At 42.5% G+C, this 18,049-nt stretch overlaps 1 protein-coding gene across 1 annotated transcript in view; it reads right to left on the bottom strand.

Annotated features, from left to right (window-relative positions):
* Positions 1–17,758, bottom strand: part of Slc9c2 (solute carrier family 9 member C2 (putative)) — a 69,901-nt gene extending 52,143 nt beyond the window's left edge. The window contains exons 1-6 of the mRNA XM_060365093.1: positions 17,620–17,758; positions 15,739–15,839; positions 13,523–13,651; positions 12,191–12,356; positions 2,859–2,975; positions 1,162–1,323 (exon numbers count right to left, since the gene is read on the bottom strand). Coding sequence (XP_060221076.1) covers positions 1,162–1,323; positions 2,859–2,975; positions 12,191–12,356; positions 13,523–13,651; positions 15,739–15,839; positions 17,620–17,758 — 814 coding nt within the window. The remainder of the gene's footprint in view (positions 1–1,161; positions 1,324–2,858; positions 2,976–12,190; positions 12,357–13,522; positions 13,652–15,738; positions 15,840–17,619) is intronic.
* Between the last annotated feature and the right edge of the window lie 291 nt (positions 17,759–18,049).

Raw genomic sequence — 18,049 nt, 5'->3', positions numbered from 1 at the left:
TCTGGGGCAGGGGAGAAAGCCTTGAGATGCGTGGTACGAAGGCACCACGAACAATGTCACTCAAAAGGAGGTGGGAGGAGATGAGCATACTGAGCTCTTGCTGGCCCTGAGGCTCCAGCACACAAGCACAGCCCGCCCCACCACACACGTCAGTAATGCCTGCAGTGCCCCATACAAATCAGGTATTAATAGACGGTTTGTACAGACGAGGAGGCAAGCTTAGAGAGGCTAAGTATTTTTCCAACGTCGCTGATTGATGGAGTACATCTGGAATCTGCCTACCCGAAAACGCTTTGAGACGGAATGTTGGTTCGTTCAGTCACGACTATGAGCCCCACTCATACTCAAGAGGCTCACAGCCTGGTGGGGAGATGCAAAGACTGAATGGGATCTTCTTTAAAAATAAGGCAACCACAAAACTTTCACAGAGGTGAAAAGAAATAAAGCTCAAGGGAATGAACCTTCTGTGAACGTGAGCGTTTTCTCTAGTTTAACTGGCTCAGGGCAGTGAGCAACCACTAGGTGGCGACATACGCGTCAGAAAAACAGTGCCTTTCACTGGAACACCTCAAGTCCCAATTTTACAGGACTGAACTAACTGAGGACTGAACCACCGGGGCTGGGTACCATTACTCCTGCAATTATCCCACCCGCAGCTTCTCTTCGGACAGAAGCACCCCTGATCTCCACCCCCCTTCCCTTCCGGCCTTCCAGATTCAGGAAAAGATCGCCCTTTCAACAGCCTTCTCTGCTTACTAAGAGAAGGCTGTCGAGCTGGGAAAGAAAGACCTCTGGGAACCAAGCTGGGAACTTCTCTGCCAACCTTCCCGTTTTACGGGAGAGCTGCTCAACAGTCTTAACAAAAGCAATTCCATACTGATCCCACTTCTAGGGCACTGCCAGGAACTTACCTATAGGGTTAGGGAAGAGAGTACAAAGAGGTGAGAGAATACCCAGACGCAGGCGTGCAGAGGGGAAGGGGCATGGAGTTCAATGAAGAGACCAGCAGAGAACTAGAGATGACAGAGAGGTGATGTGACAAAGCACGAAGGGAGACCACAAAGAGGAGATGTGAAAATGTATCTGGAGTAAGCAGCAGGGCAAAACCAAGATTCATAGGCTCTCTGGCAGGGTGGTAGTTTTCGCGTTTGTTTGCCTTACCAAGGTAGAAAGTCATGTACACCAGTGAAAAACAGAGAACTACGTTAGTCAGTGTGTTGCTGAAAAGGTCGGTCAATATAATCTGAATGACTCTCGTGCAGCAATATCCGCATATTGTGCTTCCAAAAATATCAAAGCTGAGTCCGATGATTACATGTAACTCTAAAAAGAGAGAGAACGTGAGAAAGAAAAACTTAGGTTAAACGTCTGGGGTGTTTGTTTTTCACTGACAGAGCACTTTGGTTTGCTCTTGAGGTTTGTGAACAAGGAGCCTGTTCTTCAGCAGGCCAAGTGCCCAGCGAAAGCCTGAAAAAAGAGGCTCCCTGGAGTATCCTACCCGTTCAGTCAACTTCTTAAGGTTGCTTTCTCCAGGGATGTAAACTAACTCCCACCCACACTCCTGTATACAATCCTAACGAAACTCCTTGGGTCTCACACACACACAAAAAGACATTAAATAGAAGGGGCTAGTTGAAAAAGAGAATAAATGAGAGTGGGGAAGAGACGAAGAGAATAGCAAGGATGAATATAATTGAAATACGTTATGTACATAAATGAAAACATAATGAAACCCATTACATAATTAATATATGCTAACAAATCATTTTTAAAATTAAAAAAAAATTTAAATACCCTCCTGGGCTGGAGAGATGGCTCAGCAGTTAAGAGAGCTGGCTACTCTTCCAGAGTTCAATTCCCAGCAACCACATGGTAGCTCCCAATCCTCTATAATGTGATCTGCTGCCCTCTGGCATCAGAGGTACACGCAGATAGAGCATTCATATATATATATATATATATGAATATATATACATATATATACATGTATATAAATATACATATATATACATGTATATACATATATATATGAATGTGTTTGCTGGTGTCATGTCTACAACCAGCAAGTGTTTGATTTTTTAAAAATACATATAAAATTATCTTCCCAAATTCCTCTAGCTCCTTATCTGAGAAACACTACAAATGTCTCCTTTTCCACCAACATTTATTTCTGCTTTCAGTCCTCCTCACCCTCCTCTTGCAGCTATCACAAATATATACCAGGAGGTCACTTTTCTCCTTCACGCTATGATTTGATTTTCCCCTTTCTACTCTAGCTACCAGTAAAGCGTCTAGGAACCTCTCAAGGGACCACACTGCACATCCCAGTGATCATTAGCCACACAAATCTGGCTCCTGTCATTCTTAGGACTGTCTTACCAATGCTGCATTAACAGTCTGCTTCCGCCCTCAAATCTAGGACCAACTCAATTCTTAACATCCACTGACTGAGAAACATAGTCATCCTAGCTCTAGAGCTAACCTGAGCCAAATGATGCAATTGTGTATGTATGCATGTAAGCATGTATGCATGCTGAGAGAGAGGAAATGGGTTCTTTTGATTATTAATATAGTTATTTCTTTCATGTTTGGAGATTATAAAATCACATCGTTTCCTCTTTCCCTTTTCTCTTTCCAGCCCTCCCATATACCCCTGCTTGCATACTGCTGATCAGTAAAATGTACACTTTGTATTTAGTGATCAATAAAATGAAAAGATGGTAGCTATTTTCTTGTTACCTACTTGTCACTTTAATTGGCCCAAGAGCAATGTATAAAGATACAAAGACAAATGCACTTCCATCTCAATAAGAATAATTTTACAAAATATACAGACAAAACACAACGAATGATCTTACCCCTGAACATGGCAACATTAGTTGTGTGGCCCCGAAAAATTCCTAAGAAAATGCATGTGAAACTACAAATGATCAGTGACTCTCCTCTGATAATATCAGTGTACATCTTAGAAATGCCTGGGAAAGGAAACACAGAATATAATTTAATGCCGTGCATGGAAATGATGTTTTCTTGCATAGAAAACAGAGAAGAGCTAGAACATGACAGGGAAAAAAAAAAACAGAAAGAATACCATCATAACAGGCATGCATCTGTGAGACAACCGTGACTAACACTTGTTAAATCTCCTACTCTGCCTTCTGACTTTTCAAGAGCAGAGAAACAGGACAGGAGCGTCCCTTGTACTGTCCTGCCCTCGTTTCATTTCTGTTGCTGAGATAAAAGCATCCTGACAAAAGCAACAAAGTGTTTATTTAAGTTCACCTAATTTAATTTGTAAATTAAGTTTTACCATAGGTGTAAATATGTAAGGCAAAACGGTAGGTCGAGGATTCCATACTATTTGCAGTTTCAGACAAGTACTGAGGGTCTTCAATAAGGAAGGCTACTACATTGTATGCTTTTACTTAGGCGATGTCCAGAGCAGACAAACCCACAGACACCAAAAATAGGTCAGTGGTTTCCAGGGGCTCTGGTAGATCATATTCCACAACCCAACTTCCATCTGACACAATTTTCTCTCTGCCTAAAGGCTTCTTTTAACATTTTATATGGTACAAGTCAGCAAATGAGAAATTCCTTCAGCTTCCGCCTATTTGATAATGCCTCTGTTTCGTTTTCACCTCGTGATACTCTCACTGAGTACAGAAGTCTAACCTAACAGGTATTTTTCTCTTCTAATGCTCTTAAGAAATGTTGCTACACTGCCTCTTCGGTTGCATCTTTTGTTTCTAAAGAGTTTTCTCTAATCATTATTATAATACTCTATAATATATATCTGTACCATTCCCTATGGCTGCTATTGGTTTCTTTCTGGATAGTTGATTTTAAAGGCCTCTATTTTAATTTGCTATGGAATAGTTTTGTTTTGTTTTTCTTGGGCTTGGGAATTTTTTGAGATATTTGAACCACTGAGTTCCAAAATAAAAATTTTGTATTAATTCAAAAGTATACCCCTTTTTCTTTGTCTACCGTCCTGGGGGACTCATAGAGTCCCCTGTGTTTGTCCAACAGCTTACTGAAGCCTCTTTCTCTCGTTCCTTTCGGATAGTTCCCACTGTTGTGTCTTCAAGTTCACTGGCCCTTTCTTTGCAGAGTAATCTTTTTCCTCACTAACCCTGTGGTTCGCCTCTCTCAAAATTTCTTTTGGGCCTCCTCTATCTCCCATGTCCAGTGGTATACCAATAACCCAGCTCTCCAAAACTAAAAAGGACTTCATCTGGGCTGGGGGTGTAGCCAAGCAATAGAATTCTTTTGTCTGGCATCCATTAGAGCTAGGTTGCTAGATACTCTTTTAAAACCAGAAAAAAAAAAAAAAAAAAAAAAAAAAAAAGCTTGATGTGCAGTGTTTGCCATGTGTAAATACACTCATTCAACGTTACTGTTCTGGTCAGATTTCTGTTGCTGGGATAGATACCACAACCACAAGCGACTCGGGAAGGAAAGGGTTCATTTGGTTTCCATTCCCTTATCACAGTCAGTCATGGAGGGCAGTCAGGACAGAACTCAAGCAGGAACCAAGGCAGAGCTCATGGAGGATCTTATTGCTTGATTCCCTTGTGTTGGGGGTTGGCCTGGTGCTATGAAATGCTGATTTCAGTGCAAAGTTTCTTAAGAGCATTAGAAGAAAAAAACAAAAAACAAACAAAAAAACCTGTTAGGTTAGACTGCTCTACTCAGTGAGAGTTACTACCTTGCCATGAGCATTGTTCTTAATGTTGAACTGTCTCCTGTACCCAGGTGATGAGAAGGACGTTCCCCAGTTATCCCTGATTGGCTGATTAAAAGGTAGGAGGCATGGCTAAGGTTCAGGGGCTTTTGGGACAGAGGATATTGGAAAGGAGACAAGTACAGGACGAGGAAAAAGGAAGAAGCACATGGCTGATAGGCATGCATAGAGGAAATTGGCCCAGAGGAAGGATAAGCAAGTTTTTGTGGAATGATGGATGGGAGGGATGGGGCTGGGAGTTTAGAGGGTTAATATCTGCCCTGCTCCAGGTGAAGTAAGGCTGTTCTAAAATCTGTCTGTGTCTTTTATTAATTATGATAGGCTGTTGGATAGACCACCGTAATAATTGTAGAGCTAATAATAAACATTATTATTACCACCTGGGCTCTTCCACATCAATCATCCATCAGGAAAATGCCCCAGAGGTTTGCCTACTGGCTACACTGATGGGAACATTTTCCTAATTGAGGTTTCCTCTTCTCAGATGACCCCAGCCTGTGTCAAGTTATCAAAAAAAAAAAAAAAAAAAATCTCAGCCACCAATGGCTTAACAATGTGCTTAGATTCATAATTTATTACACTTGATATAAGGAAAATGCACACACATAAAATAACAACTGCATTGAACAATGCCCTCAGAGCATGCAAGCTGCTTTGTCAAGCATTATACAGGAGTTATGGCAGACCCAGTCCTACTGAGCTAGTTTAGCTCGGCTCACATGCAATCCGTTTAAAAGGCAGAAAGTTCTTAGTGGAAACAACTTCTCTGGTAGACTTAAGATCTTCACTTTAGACGTGAATTTGCTTTCTTCATTAGAAATCATGGCGTTATAAAGTGATCTCTTCTGTTTAACACTGTGCGCCATTTTCTCTGAGAAGAGACATGGCATGAATTAAATTGCTGTGGAATTTGGCAATGAACAGGTTACAGGTTTCACAAGTCAGGACAAGCAGCCAGAAGTAAAATTTCAACCTCTGAATTTTCTGATATTACCCTCTTGTGATGAAGTATTTTTTTCCTTCAGTTTTAGTGGTGGCCCTTGAATCTGATACTTTCCTGCCAAAACTGTCACGCTGGTCATTCTCTGATTTTCCTGTAAGTCTCCAGGCAGTGTCTTTCATCTCCTAAGAATTAAAAACTGATTTTGACTGGAACGGTTGCCTCCTTCCACACTGAATACTTGCTTTAGTGATAACACAAATCAGTCACACTATCACAATGATACTGATGGTGTGAAGAGTTTGATGTTTGGACACAAACACGATGGTGCTTCTGTACATTCTGATGAATACAGCTGGCGCCATGTGGGGAATGGAGAGCTTCCCCTGTGGGGAATGGTGCTGGGAACTGGATATGAATGAACCTCCCTGGCACAAAGCCGAACAGTCTCTAAGGACTAGAAGACAGTGAAGACCCCACACTGACTGAATCTGAGACCATACCCCTTCATTTATGTAAGAAGGAAGGTATCCATTATAATCTCCTGTCTCCCTCTCCAATGCTTCCACACTGTGTAGAGAAATGCCCAGGCTGGGCTGGTGTGCTCCTTGAGAATGAGAAGGGAGTGTCAATTTTTTTTAGTTACATTTAGTTAGTTTTAGCTGATTTAATTAATTACATTTATTAAATATATTGATTATATGTAAATATATAATGTTTTATAGTATAGTAACCATACATTTAAAATGTATGTGGCTATATATGAATTAATTTAGTTAATTAATTTTAGTTAATTACTTTTAATTAAGTTAATTAGTTACTTTTCTCGTCGTTGTGACAAAATACCTGACAACAAACAGCCTAAGGGGGCTGGAGAGGCGGCTCAACAGTTAAGAGCCCTTTCTGCTCTTGCAAAGGCCCCGGGTTTGCTTCCCGGCACAGACACTGGATTAGCTGGCAACCGCCTGCAATGGCAGCTCCTGGGTTTCTGGGGCTGCTCCTGGGTTTCTGAGGACACTTGCACGCTCATGCTGCATATACATATACTCAGCCACCCCCCAACACACATAGAAAAAAAAAAAAAGAAAGAAAGAAAGAAATGAAGAAGCAGGAAAGGAAGGCTAATGTGGCTCACAGTTTTAGTATAGTGCCCATCACAATGAGAAATTCATGGCAGCAGAAATACGGGGCTTCCTGTTCTGAGTGAGTCAAGAAGCAGAGAAAAATAAACGCTAATGTTCAACTGTCTTTACCCTTTTCCTCTTCCTAGTCAGTCTGTATCTTGGTTACTGGTCTATTGCTGTAGTAAGACATGACCAAGGCAACTTAAATAAGAAAGAGTTTATCTTGGGTTTACAGTTTCGGAGCTTAGAGTCCATGACCATCATGGCGGGGAGCAGGGAAGCAGGCAGGCAGGCAGGCATGGGGCTGGAGCAGTAGCTGAGCTTACACCTGATCCACAAACAAGAGACAGAGAGATAATTGGGCAAACGAGAGGCAGAGAGATAATCGGGAAAGGCATGGGCTTTTGAAATCTCAAAGTCCTCCCCTCAGTGACACGCCTCCTCCAACAAAGCCACGCCTCCTAATCCTTACCAAACTGTCCAACTAACTGCGGACCTAGTATTCAAATATATGAGCCTAAGGGGGCATTTCTCATTCAAACCATTACATTCCATTCCCCGACCTCTATATACTATAAATGAAAAATGCTATTAGCCCAACTTCAAAAGCCCCCATTGTCTTTTACAGTCTCAACACAGTTTAAAATCCAACATCCAAGGTCTCTTCCGAGATGCAAGGCAATCTCCTAACTGTAACCCCCTGTAAAATTAAAAAGCAAATTATGTACTTTCAACACACAATAGCACAGACTATACATTACCATTTCAAAAAAGGCAGAATGGAGGCAGCATGTGGAAATACTGGACCAAATTCAGAACAAAACCTGGCAGGGCAATGTCTGGACCTGTAGCACCACATCTGATGTCAAAGAGCTTAGATAGCTCCACCCTTCTGGCTTTGCTGACTGTAACATTCTTCTCTCTCACTTAGGCTGGTTCCGCTTCCTGTCTACAGCTCTCCTTGGCAAGTACCCCACAGCTCTGATTCCTCTAGCATGTTGGGGGCTCCAACAATTCAGGTCCTCCATGCAGGGAATCTTTTGCTACATGCCTGGCCTCCGTGGCTTTCCTTAACCTTGGAGGAAGATTCCAGAACCCATTTATTCCTGTATCCTTCATGACTCTAAAGTGAGAACCACATGGCCGACACTGTCAAGTTCAGCTGCCTGCTTAAAATGAAGCCTGGCCTGCTCTTTGAATTACATTGTTGGCAACAAGCAAAAGAAACTTATTCTAAATGCTGCCATTTTGTTTTCAGAGTCCATCAGTCATGGCGGGGGTGGGGGAGAGCCAAGGTCCCAGGCCCCTAAGGGAACTAGGGATTTCCCAATAGCTGAACAGCTTCTGTTGTAAGAAGACAGTTGTCTGAGTGTACCCATCTCAAGGACAACTTCTCCGTCTTGCTGGCAGGATCAAATTAAGTTCATCTTCCCAAATCCAGGAACCAACTCCTATCCTGATTGGTGGAAACTCCCTTGCTCAACAAAATACAATTGGACAATGCTACCACACCCCCACCCCACCTCCGCCCCATCCCCATCCCACCCCCACCCCATCCCCATCCCACCCCCACCCCATCCCCATCCCACTCCCACCCCATCCCCATCCCATCCCCACCCCATCCCCATCCCACCCCCACCCCATCCCCATCCCACCCCCACCCCATCCCCATCCCACCCCCACCCCATCCCCATCCCACCCCCACCCCATCCCCATCCCACCCCCACCCCACATGCCTGCTGCATCCTTTAAATGTGCTCTATGACTTCCCTTCAGGATTGCCATTCAACTCCCCAGTCTGTTCTTCGACCCTGATCCATCAGTAGAGGCTTGATTACAATAAATTGTTTGTCATCTGTCTTGACCTGGTGTTTGAGTTATGTTGGACTTAAGCGGACCCCTTAACAACACCTGCATAAGCTTTGATTTGTTGTTGCTTCTTAGGACCACAAAATCCCTCAGACATTTTATTTCCAGAAATTTCAGAATCAGCTGTATAGGGTTTCCCTCTGAGGTCACCACTGCATTTTCTTATCAGGCCTCTCCTTACTGCTTTCAGCACAAGCCTCTGCTCCAAGATTACATATCCTACTGCTTCCCTCCCTCCCGAACTGTGCTTTTTTTTTTTTTTTTTTTGTATTTCTTTTCTGTGCTGTTTGTTCTCTCTCATTTAGGCTTGCACAAGAGTGATTATCAGAGACCATGTGACAGAGCCAATATTATACTGTCTGGAAAGCACTTTGCTGAACTAAGTGGGATGTCGCTATCAGATCTTCCTGGCTAGGGAAACTGTGGAAGAGGAGGCAGGAAGAGTGCATCAGTCAGTGGGGATAGAAGACACCAAGGAAACAAGGCCTTCTAGACACAGCAAGGCTGACACCCATATGGTCTCACAGAGACTGGCAACGTGCACATATTCTCCATAGGTCTAAACCAAAAAAGGTCCCAGCACTGAGAAAGGAGGATGCAGCCCCCAGCCCCTAACCTGGAAGCCAGTTCCAAATGACAACTGCTTTCAAAGGAAAAAAAAAAAAAGTGTTTTCTCCAAAAGAGTCTCACTGGGTGTACAAACCATACTGAGGGACAGGCCCCAAACCCAGCAGTAGTTGACTGACATAAAAGGAACTCAAAGGTATTTTTGGAGATTTTGTTGGTGCTGGTGGTTTGGTTTTTTTGTTTTTGTTTGTTTGTTTGTTTGTTTTGTTTTGTTTTATCTCATAATGCTTGGTCTGGGATGTTCTTTTAAGCTGTACAGAAAATTATGGTTTCTGATTTTGTATTTTTTGACGGGATTTCTGTGTGAATGAATATGTGTGTCCCCAAATCTATATGTGTTTCTTGTGTTTTTTCTTTGGCTCTTGCTACACCCACTCCAGCGTCGTCAGTGTAGCATATCAATAGATTGCACTACTAGATTGCGCTACTAGGAGATACGTTTCCCTTGGGAATAGGCTACCTGGAGGTCACTGGCAATGTGTTTCCCCTGGCCACCTAAGCCAAAAAGACGTACTCTGAGATTTCTACGCTTCCTCGATTGCGGGATTGGATTAATGAGCCTTTTGTTCTTTCTCTGTGATTCTTGGAACAGCACAATTAACTATTCAAGGAAACATATTTTTGATAGATTATTAAAAGCTTTAACAAGAATAGAATGGGAGAAAAATAAAATTTTAAAAGAAGTAATGAATCAGATTCAGTATCAAAAAGAATTACAAGAATAGTGAAAAAATAGTGGGCTCCTCTCTAGGAAAAGATAGCATAAAAAAGTACAGCTGGCTCGAGCATATGCCCCTTGGCATATTTTTCTAAGGAAAATCGTAAATCTTTAACAAGACATATGGGAGGATGGTTAACAAAGGTGTATTTAGACTTTGATGCAGAGAAAGATTTTGGCAGGTATCCGACCTGGCTCGGAGGACTATTACGCTCCTGACTTTCCTCTTCACCAGTTAGCAATAATGAAACTGCAGTTTGAGGGTTTTTTTGTCCTTTGTCTACTTTGATCAAAAGTTTTCAGGCCAAGATTTCTTGTGGGCACTGCCCTATGTTAAAAAGTAAACTTTGAATTCTTGGTAAAAGTCTAAATGTTCCGGGAAGTATGCCGACTTTAAGGTATTTCCTCATGTAATCATTATAAAATTATTAGCTTGACTTCAGTAAAATTGCAGCAGATTCAAACATTTCTTGGTGTGCGCATCTGTCTGTCAAACCGCCTAAACTCGTGTCTTCCTGATATCCAAACCTCTGATTTCCCATGGCTGTGAGACCCTGGCTGGGTCAGTTCGAGGCAGGCTCTTTTTTTTTTTTTTTTTTTGGCTTGCTTGCTTGTTTGTTTTGTCCTATGGGGTTTTTGTTTGGTTTGTTTGGTAATCCTGTTTGTTTTCTACTGAGAGAGGAAAAAGGGTATGAATTTGGGCAGGAAGGTAAGGAGAATCAGGGAGGAGTTGGGGGAGGAGAAACTGTGAGCAAAATATAAGAATATATTGTGTGCCAAAAAACAAGTCTTTTTTCAACTAAAGAAGAGAAAGAAAAAGTCAGAGAGAGAGAGCTTGCCAGGCATGCACACCTTCAGTCCCAGCACTTGGGAGGCAGAGGCAGGCAGATCTCTGAGTTCAAGGCCAGCCTGGTCTACAGAGCAAGTTCCAGGACACCCAGTGTTACACAGAGAAACCTTGTCTCAAAAAAAAAAAAAAAAAAAAAAAAAACTAAAAAGAAATGAGAAAGAAAGAGTTTCGAGGACATAAGGTAGCCACATTCTTTGCCAAAACATTACAAGACTGGTACATAACCCAATTAAATTACTTGGAAACATCTTTTTTTTTTTTTTAATTTTTTGCGATAAAGTCTCACTATAGAACCCTGACTGGTCAGGAACTTGCTAGGTAAACAGGCTAGTCTTGAACTCAGAGATCCATCTGCCTTCTGCCTTCTGAATTCAAAGTGCTAGAATTCAAAGTGTGCATCACCACACCCAGCCTACCACACAGGGCCTCTGAAAGACTCTACCCAGCAGGGTATTAAAGCAGATGCTGAGACTCATAGCTAAACTTTGGGCAAAGGGAATCTTATGAAACAAGGGGGTGATAGAAAGACCTGGAAGGGTCTGGAGCTCCACAAGGAGAACAACAGAACCAAAAAATCTGGGCCCAGGGTTCTTTTCTGAGACTAATACTCCAACCAAGGACCATGCATGGAGATAACCTAGAACCCCTGCACAGATGTAGGCCATGGCAGCTCAGTGTCCAAGTAGGTACCCTAGTAAGGGGAACAGGGACTGTCTCTGATATGAATTCAGTGGCAGGCTCTTTGATCACCACCCCCTGAGGGGGGAGCAGCCTTACCAGGCCACAGAGGAAGACAATGCAGCCAATCCTGATGAGACCTGATAGGCCAGGGTCAGATGGAAGGGGAGGAGGACTTCCTCTATCAGTGGACTTGGAGAAGGTTATGGGAAGAGATGAGGGAGGGAGAATGGGATTGGGAGAGATTGACGGAGGCAGCTACAGCTGGGATACGAAGTGAATAAACTGTAATTAATAAAAAAAAATAATTTTTTAAAAAGAAAATATATAATTGAGATACTATCATCATCATCATCATCATCGTTATTGTTATTCCTAAAGTAGCATATTTCTAGTTTTTTATTTAAGGGAAACCAGTTTTCCACTTATTCTACTGGAATGCCTCCACATGACCTCTGAATAATAGGGTTAAACACTAGATTACTCGGACTCTGATTATCCTTGAGAAAATGAAGCACTGAGCCATATGCAAAAACCATGAACACATAAACCATGCAAAAAAAAAAAAAAATGTGATCCAAAGGAAGTAGCATAAGGTCATCATACCCTCAGAGTTAGCAGAGGGAACCTGACGTACCAATAGTCTTCAGCGAGTTGACGGAATGCAGAGGGTCTATCATGCACAGGGTGATGCTGAAGAGTAAAGAGCACTGCAGGTCCCACAAGTCTTCATTGAACTTCAGAACCACATATACGATTGTGACAAACGCTGTGCCAAAACTAATCACTCCTGTTAGCAAGACCTGTGAACCAGTGCACCACGCAGCGTTACATCAAAATCGCCCGAAGACAGCACGGCTGCATTCTGCTCGTTCACCGCACAGCATTACATCACCCAGAGATAACATGGCTTCATCTATTCGCATTCAAGAACTATATTTTGAATTACAGAATTCCTTTATTATTTTTAATAATTTAAGGTTTTTTTTACTTACTCTTTGAGAATTTCATGCATACACACAATGTACTTTGGTCATAGTCGCCATTTTATTCTTTTTAACCTTGTTCTTTCTTTTATGTTCTGTGTCTGGGTGCTCTACCTGCACACATGTCTGTGCCATGTGTACTACCTGGTCCCCCCGGAGGCCGGAAGTGGGCGACAGATCTGCCATGTGAGTTCTGGGGACCAAGTCCAGGTCCTCTAGAAGAGCAGTGGGTGACTTAAGTATGAGCCATGTCTCCAGTCACTCCGTCGTTATTTTTAACTGGCATAGAATGATCAGAGCTTGGGGATACAGCGTACCACAGACCTGCTCGTCTCCACTTAGCTGCCGAACGACCCGCACCCTGTGCGAATGGTGGTGCATGCCTTTAACCCCAACAGGCAGAACCTTGTAAATTCAAGGTCAGCCTGGTCTACGTAGTGAGTTCCAGGTCAGCCAAGGCTACATAACTAAGAGAGAATGAACGTGTCCCCCATTCCCAAAAAGCCTTTTTTTGAAAACTAGAATTGAGTACTAACAAAAACACTAAAAGTCAAAACATGAGATCAGGTGAAAGGAGGAAAAAATTACACCCTGCTTATGCAAAATACCATTAAAATGCTACAGCTCAATTAATTATAATTCAAGATTCTAGAAAGAACACGGTTAAACCAAAATGGGGGGGGGAATGTTCTCTGAAAACACAAAGAGTGCAATAAGTGTAATTAAGGAAAAAGAGAAAGATAAACACAACAATCCCAGAAACAAAAAGACACAGTCAAGATGAAAAACTGTATTAGGACTGGAACCCAGACCTAAATATTTTCTGACTCTCTTGTGACCTCTGTGCTTAGTTTGCTCGTGGGCAAAACTGAGATGCTATTTACTCAGATCTTAAATGTGGCAGTCCTTCAGCAAACATTAATTCCATCCCCACCCCACCCCACAGAGCAAAGATGGTTAGCTGTCTTAAGATGTTTTCTTACCTGCCACAACACGTTCTTGACTATGTAAAAGTCCACATCCAAAGCAGCCACAAATACAATTAAAGGTAAAAAATAACAATAGAGTGAAAAACTTGGTGTTTTTAGAAGAGGGTAGACAATTTGGTGCACCTAAAATAACAGATACAAGGAAAAATCAGTCTATTACTGTGGTGGTTTAGCAGCATGCCCCGCCCCCACCCTGCCCCCGGAAGGAAAAAGTTTGTGATTGAGGCCTTGGTTCCGGCAAGCAGAGACAAGCGATGTTATGGACTGGGGCGTGGATCATGAGGATGCTAACTTCATCTTTGGCCTTTTAGGATACGGGCGCTGTACGGAAGGACACTGAGGTGACATTCTAGGGCATATCTCGGCCTGACCCCTTCGTTTCTAGCTCTTTCTGTCGTGAGGTGATAGAGCAGCCCTGCTCTATCCCATCCTCTGCCGTGATGATGAGTGCGCCATCTCCCCACATACCACAGCAGCCATGGAGCCAACAGCTAAGGACTGAAAAGTATAAAACCGTGAGCCCAAGTCTATCTTTCCTCCTTCTGAAGATTTGTTTTCTAGTTGTAAATGTGTAAATGTTTTGGCCTTCCTTGTGTATGTGTGTCCACTACATGCATTCATTACCCCCAGGAGGCCAGAATGGAGTGTCAGATTCCCTAGAACTGGAGTTACAAAGAGCTGTGAGTCAGCACCCAGATCCTCTGCAAGAACAGCAAGTGCTCTCAGCCACCGAGCCATCATCTCTCCAGCCCTTTCCTCCTTTTAAACTGACCTTTTCCGATATGTTTTATGTGAACATTGCTTAGAACCTGTAACTGGTACTTTTGGAAACAGTATCCCTTCCCATTGGTGTCACTATCCAATCCACAGAAAAGTATTTTATTAGGTTGTTAGATACTTGTTTTAATATATCTGTTGTATATCCTCGCACATGTATCTGCGGCCTCAAGGGAAACTGCTTAGGATTGGAAAGAAATATCCCATTTCGTCAGTAGAGAAATAGGATGCTTAGATGGTGGTGTGATCTATATAAGGATAGGAAAAGGTGAACATAAAGTAAGAGAAAGCACAGCGGTGTTGGAGGCGCTACAGTTGTTCTCTCCTAAAAGTTTATTCCAGACCACTCCAGTTTCACAGCTGCATCATCTAACCTCTCTGTGTCCCATTTCCCCATCTGCAGAGGGGCTGGAGAACACTACTACCTACCTTCGCATTCCTGCAGGAATGAATGCATCGACTCAAGGGTTAATGAGTTGGTAAATTCGTAAGTACAGAGCACTTAAAAATGAGTGTGGCACATAGTAACGATGTTAGCTCGTGGGAGTGGCGGGATTTGGGGAGCCTGGTAGGCCTTCGCAGCCCTATAGTACTTAAGCTTATAAGTGTTATTTGCCATCTTAAGAAATGAAACCTTGGATGGAGACAAACTGTTAATCTACATTGCATTGCTAGTAAAGCCAGGCATTGCTAAATTGAGAAAATGAAGGAGTATTTTTTCTCGTGGCTATGTTGTGGGTGATGCATGCTTTGTATTTAATCTGAAAGAAAAGAGCAATGATGCTTTATCGTGAGGATAACTGCGATGGGAACTGGAGATGTGGCTTAGTTTAAGAACAGGTGCTGCTCTTACTGAGGACCAGGTGAAGTTCCCACACTCACAGTGACTAAAACTGTAACTCCAGTTTTAGGGGATCTAGCACCCTCTTCTGGCTTTCATGGGTACTAGGCATGCACACGGTGCACTTACAGACATGCAGGCAACACACCCCATACACATAAAATAAATCCTAGAGAAGGACATCAGGAAATAAGCCAGTGTAGCCACAAAGGAAAGGAACAAGATTTCAAAAGGAGTAACAAGGGGGAAAGGGTAAGTTTCAGAGAAGAATGACAAGGAGCCTGCCAATGCAGCTGAATTTTCCTCACTTCCGAATTACTTCTTAATTTTAAGACTTCCTAACGTATGACTCTCTTATTGTATTTCCTACGTGTCTTTCTTTACAAAAATGCTCAATGCTGTATGAAATTATTTGAATACCTGTTCATTTTTTTAATTGATGTGGATAATTGATAGAGTGCTTCTTCCTGGCATGCATGTGGTCCATGCTTGATCCCCAGGATTACAGAAGAAGAAAAACTTATACATTAGGAATGGACCTTGTTTGAGGTGTTTGACCTTTGATTTACTCTCTGACTTATGTATACAGTACCTCAACAAAATGGTAAGCCAGTCGCCCTATCACAAATCCTGACAGAGAGAGAATCATCAAGACAAGGGCCTCAGAATTCTTTAAAACCATCCTTGAAAACCCTAAAAAATAAAAATATAGATTATAGTTTCAAAATAATAATTACCCCCCTTTAATCCCAGCACTTGGGGAGGCAGAGGCAGGTCAATCTCTGTGAGTTAAAGGCCAGCCTGGTATACATTGTATACCTGTGTCAAGCTGTACTGTTACAGCTTGTTACATGTATAATAAAAATTATATATATATGTTACATGTCAATAAAAAATTTTATTGAAAGAGAAGGTTATTTAATTTTCAAAATAATGTAATTAATATTCAACCTAATTATTTAATTTTCAACTTCTTCTGAATCATAGTATGTGTGAAAGTTAATAATTGTTACAAATGCTATTTGGATTTGTGACGTGTGTGTGTGTGTGTGTGTGTGTGTGTGTGTGTGTGGAGAGATTCAAAGACTCTGCACACTTGTGGATTTGGTTCTCTCTCCACCATGTGTGGATTCTGGAGATTGAACTCAGGTAGACAGGCTTACCTCCTGAAACCATCCTACTGGCCACAAACACAATTCGTAAGTATAAGATGCACATTAATTAGGCATCTCTCACAGAAGAATACGGAAAACATTGATGCTTCACCAGCCTCCACTTGCTTACCCAGAAACATGTTAGGATCTCTCTTTAGGCATCTTACCAATGGTTTGGATGGTGAAAATTTTTAAAAAGGCCAAACTTATTATCCATATAGTTAATCTTATGTTAGTAACTATTTGTTCTGTGCTAAATAACATATACCGCACAATTTTTCATGAAAGACAAAAATATTTGCAATGATTGTACCATGAAGAAAGCCTCCTTTATAGGACGAGTCGCAAAAGGCATTTGTCACTATCTGGCTGCCTTTAAGTCTGTTTTGTCAGAGACTTTCTTTTTCTCCCCAAGACACACAAGATGGAGACTATAATCCTGTGCATTTGTGCATAAATGCACAAATGGGTTACTTTCAGCTCACTGGGTTACTTTCTCTCTGTGAATAGCATTCACTATACCTGCTGAATTCTTAATCAGTGTTTAGGGGGCCTCTATTTACAAAGCCCTCTCTAATTTTCTTCTAGGCAGGTAAAGTGGGTGGAGTAGAGAAAAATCCCATCAAAGGCCATTATAGGAGCTGGAGGGATGGCTCAGTGGTTAAGAACACTAGCTGACCTCCCAGAAGGACACAGGTTCAGTTCCCAGCTGAACTGGTATTCCTAGCAGCTCACCACCAGCAGTGACCACATCGCTCTAGGCGCTTCTAAAGCTCTCCTGGTCTCCGTTGGCACTACATGCACATGGTACACAAACATGTACGTAGGCAAAACATTCCCACATGTATAATAAAATGAAATCCTTTTTCTTTAGGCCATAAGAAATAAAATTAATGGCATCAATTATGTAAATTGTGGATTGTCTGTGTTCTCCGGCCAGCTGTCTCCCCTCATTTCAGATATTTGGTTAGGGTAGGCCTGGTCATGTGGGCATTCTCAGGACCTCCCTCCTCCTCGTTACTAGAGAATCCTGACAGTCTCTTTATGTCTACACTTAGCCCATTGCCTCATAATTACCAGCTTGCCTACCTCCCCCATGAGAAAGCTCCGTGATCGCAGCCGCTCTCACTCTCCCTAATCCACCTACCCCCTAACATGCTCAGCTACACAAGTGCTGCTCAGGAACTCAACGAAGCTGTACTGATGGCCTTCGTTCACATCTCGAGGTTCCGCTGGCTACCCTCTAGCTGTAGCTGCGGTCTCCTTCTACAGTGAGAAAAGGTTCGAAGGATGAGGGAGAGCCTCCCATTGCTACTTACCTCCCAAAACAGTTGTGGCACAGATAAGAATCATGAAGTGCTTCTGGACCACAAAGTAGTCAGCTGGCCTCCCACACAGCAAATCGGGCTTGTTGTCATTTTTGGCTATCCAGAAAGAAAAATTGCTGTGGGCTGGCATTGCTTTTCCAGGACTAACTGGCACGATAGCAAACTATCCTGTTGTAAGAAGGGAAAAAAAAGCGCATGAGGCCTGCTGGGATCCGGGTCATCCACCCTCCCTCCACCTGTCCTAAGTTGTCTGGCACACTCAGCTCTGAGCACGCTAATGTCGCTCGTTCTCCTTCATATTTACAGGGAACTATCAGCAGTCAGCAGTGTTGGCATTTTATTCTCACAGTTCTACCTACGCGTGGATGGCGAGTGCGCTGCTACTGTGGTAATCTGACCCCATGCTTGCTTGGAGCAGTGG

Source organism: Meriones unguiculatus, chromosome 11, assembly GCF_030254825.1.
Source record: "Meriones unguiculatus strain TT.TT164.6M chromosome 11, Bangor_MerUng_6.1, whole genome shotgun sequence".
Classification (NCBI taxonomy): Eukaryota; Metazoa; Chordata; class Mammalia; order Rodentia; family Muridae; genus Meriones; species Meriones unguiculatus.
This window is presented reverse-complemented; position numbering and strand designations above follow the sequence as displayed.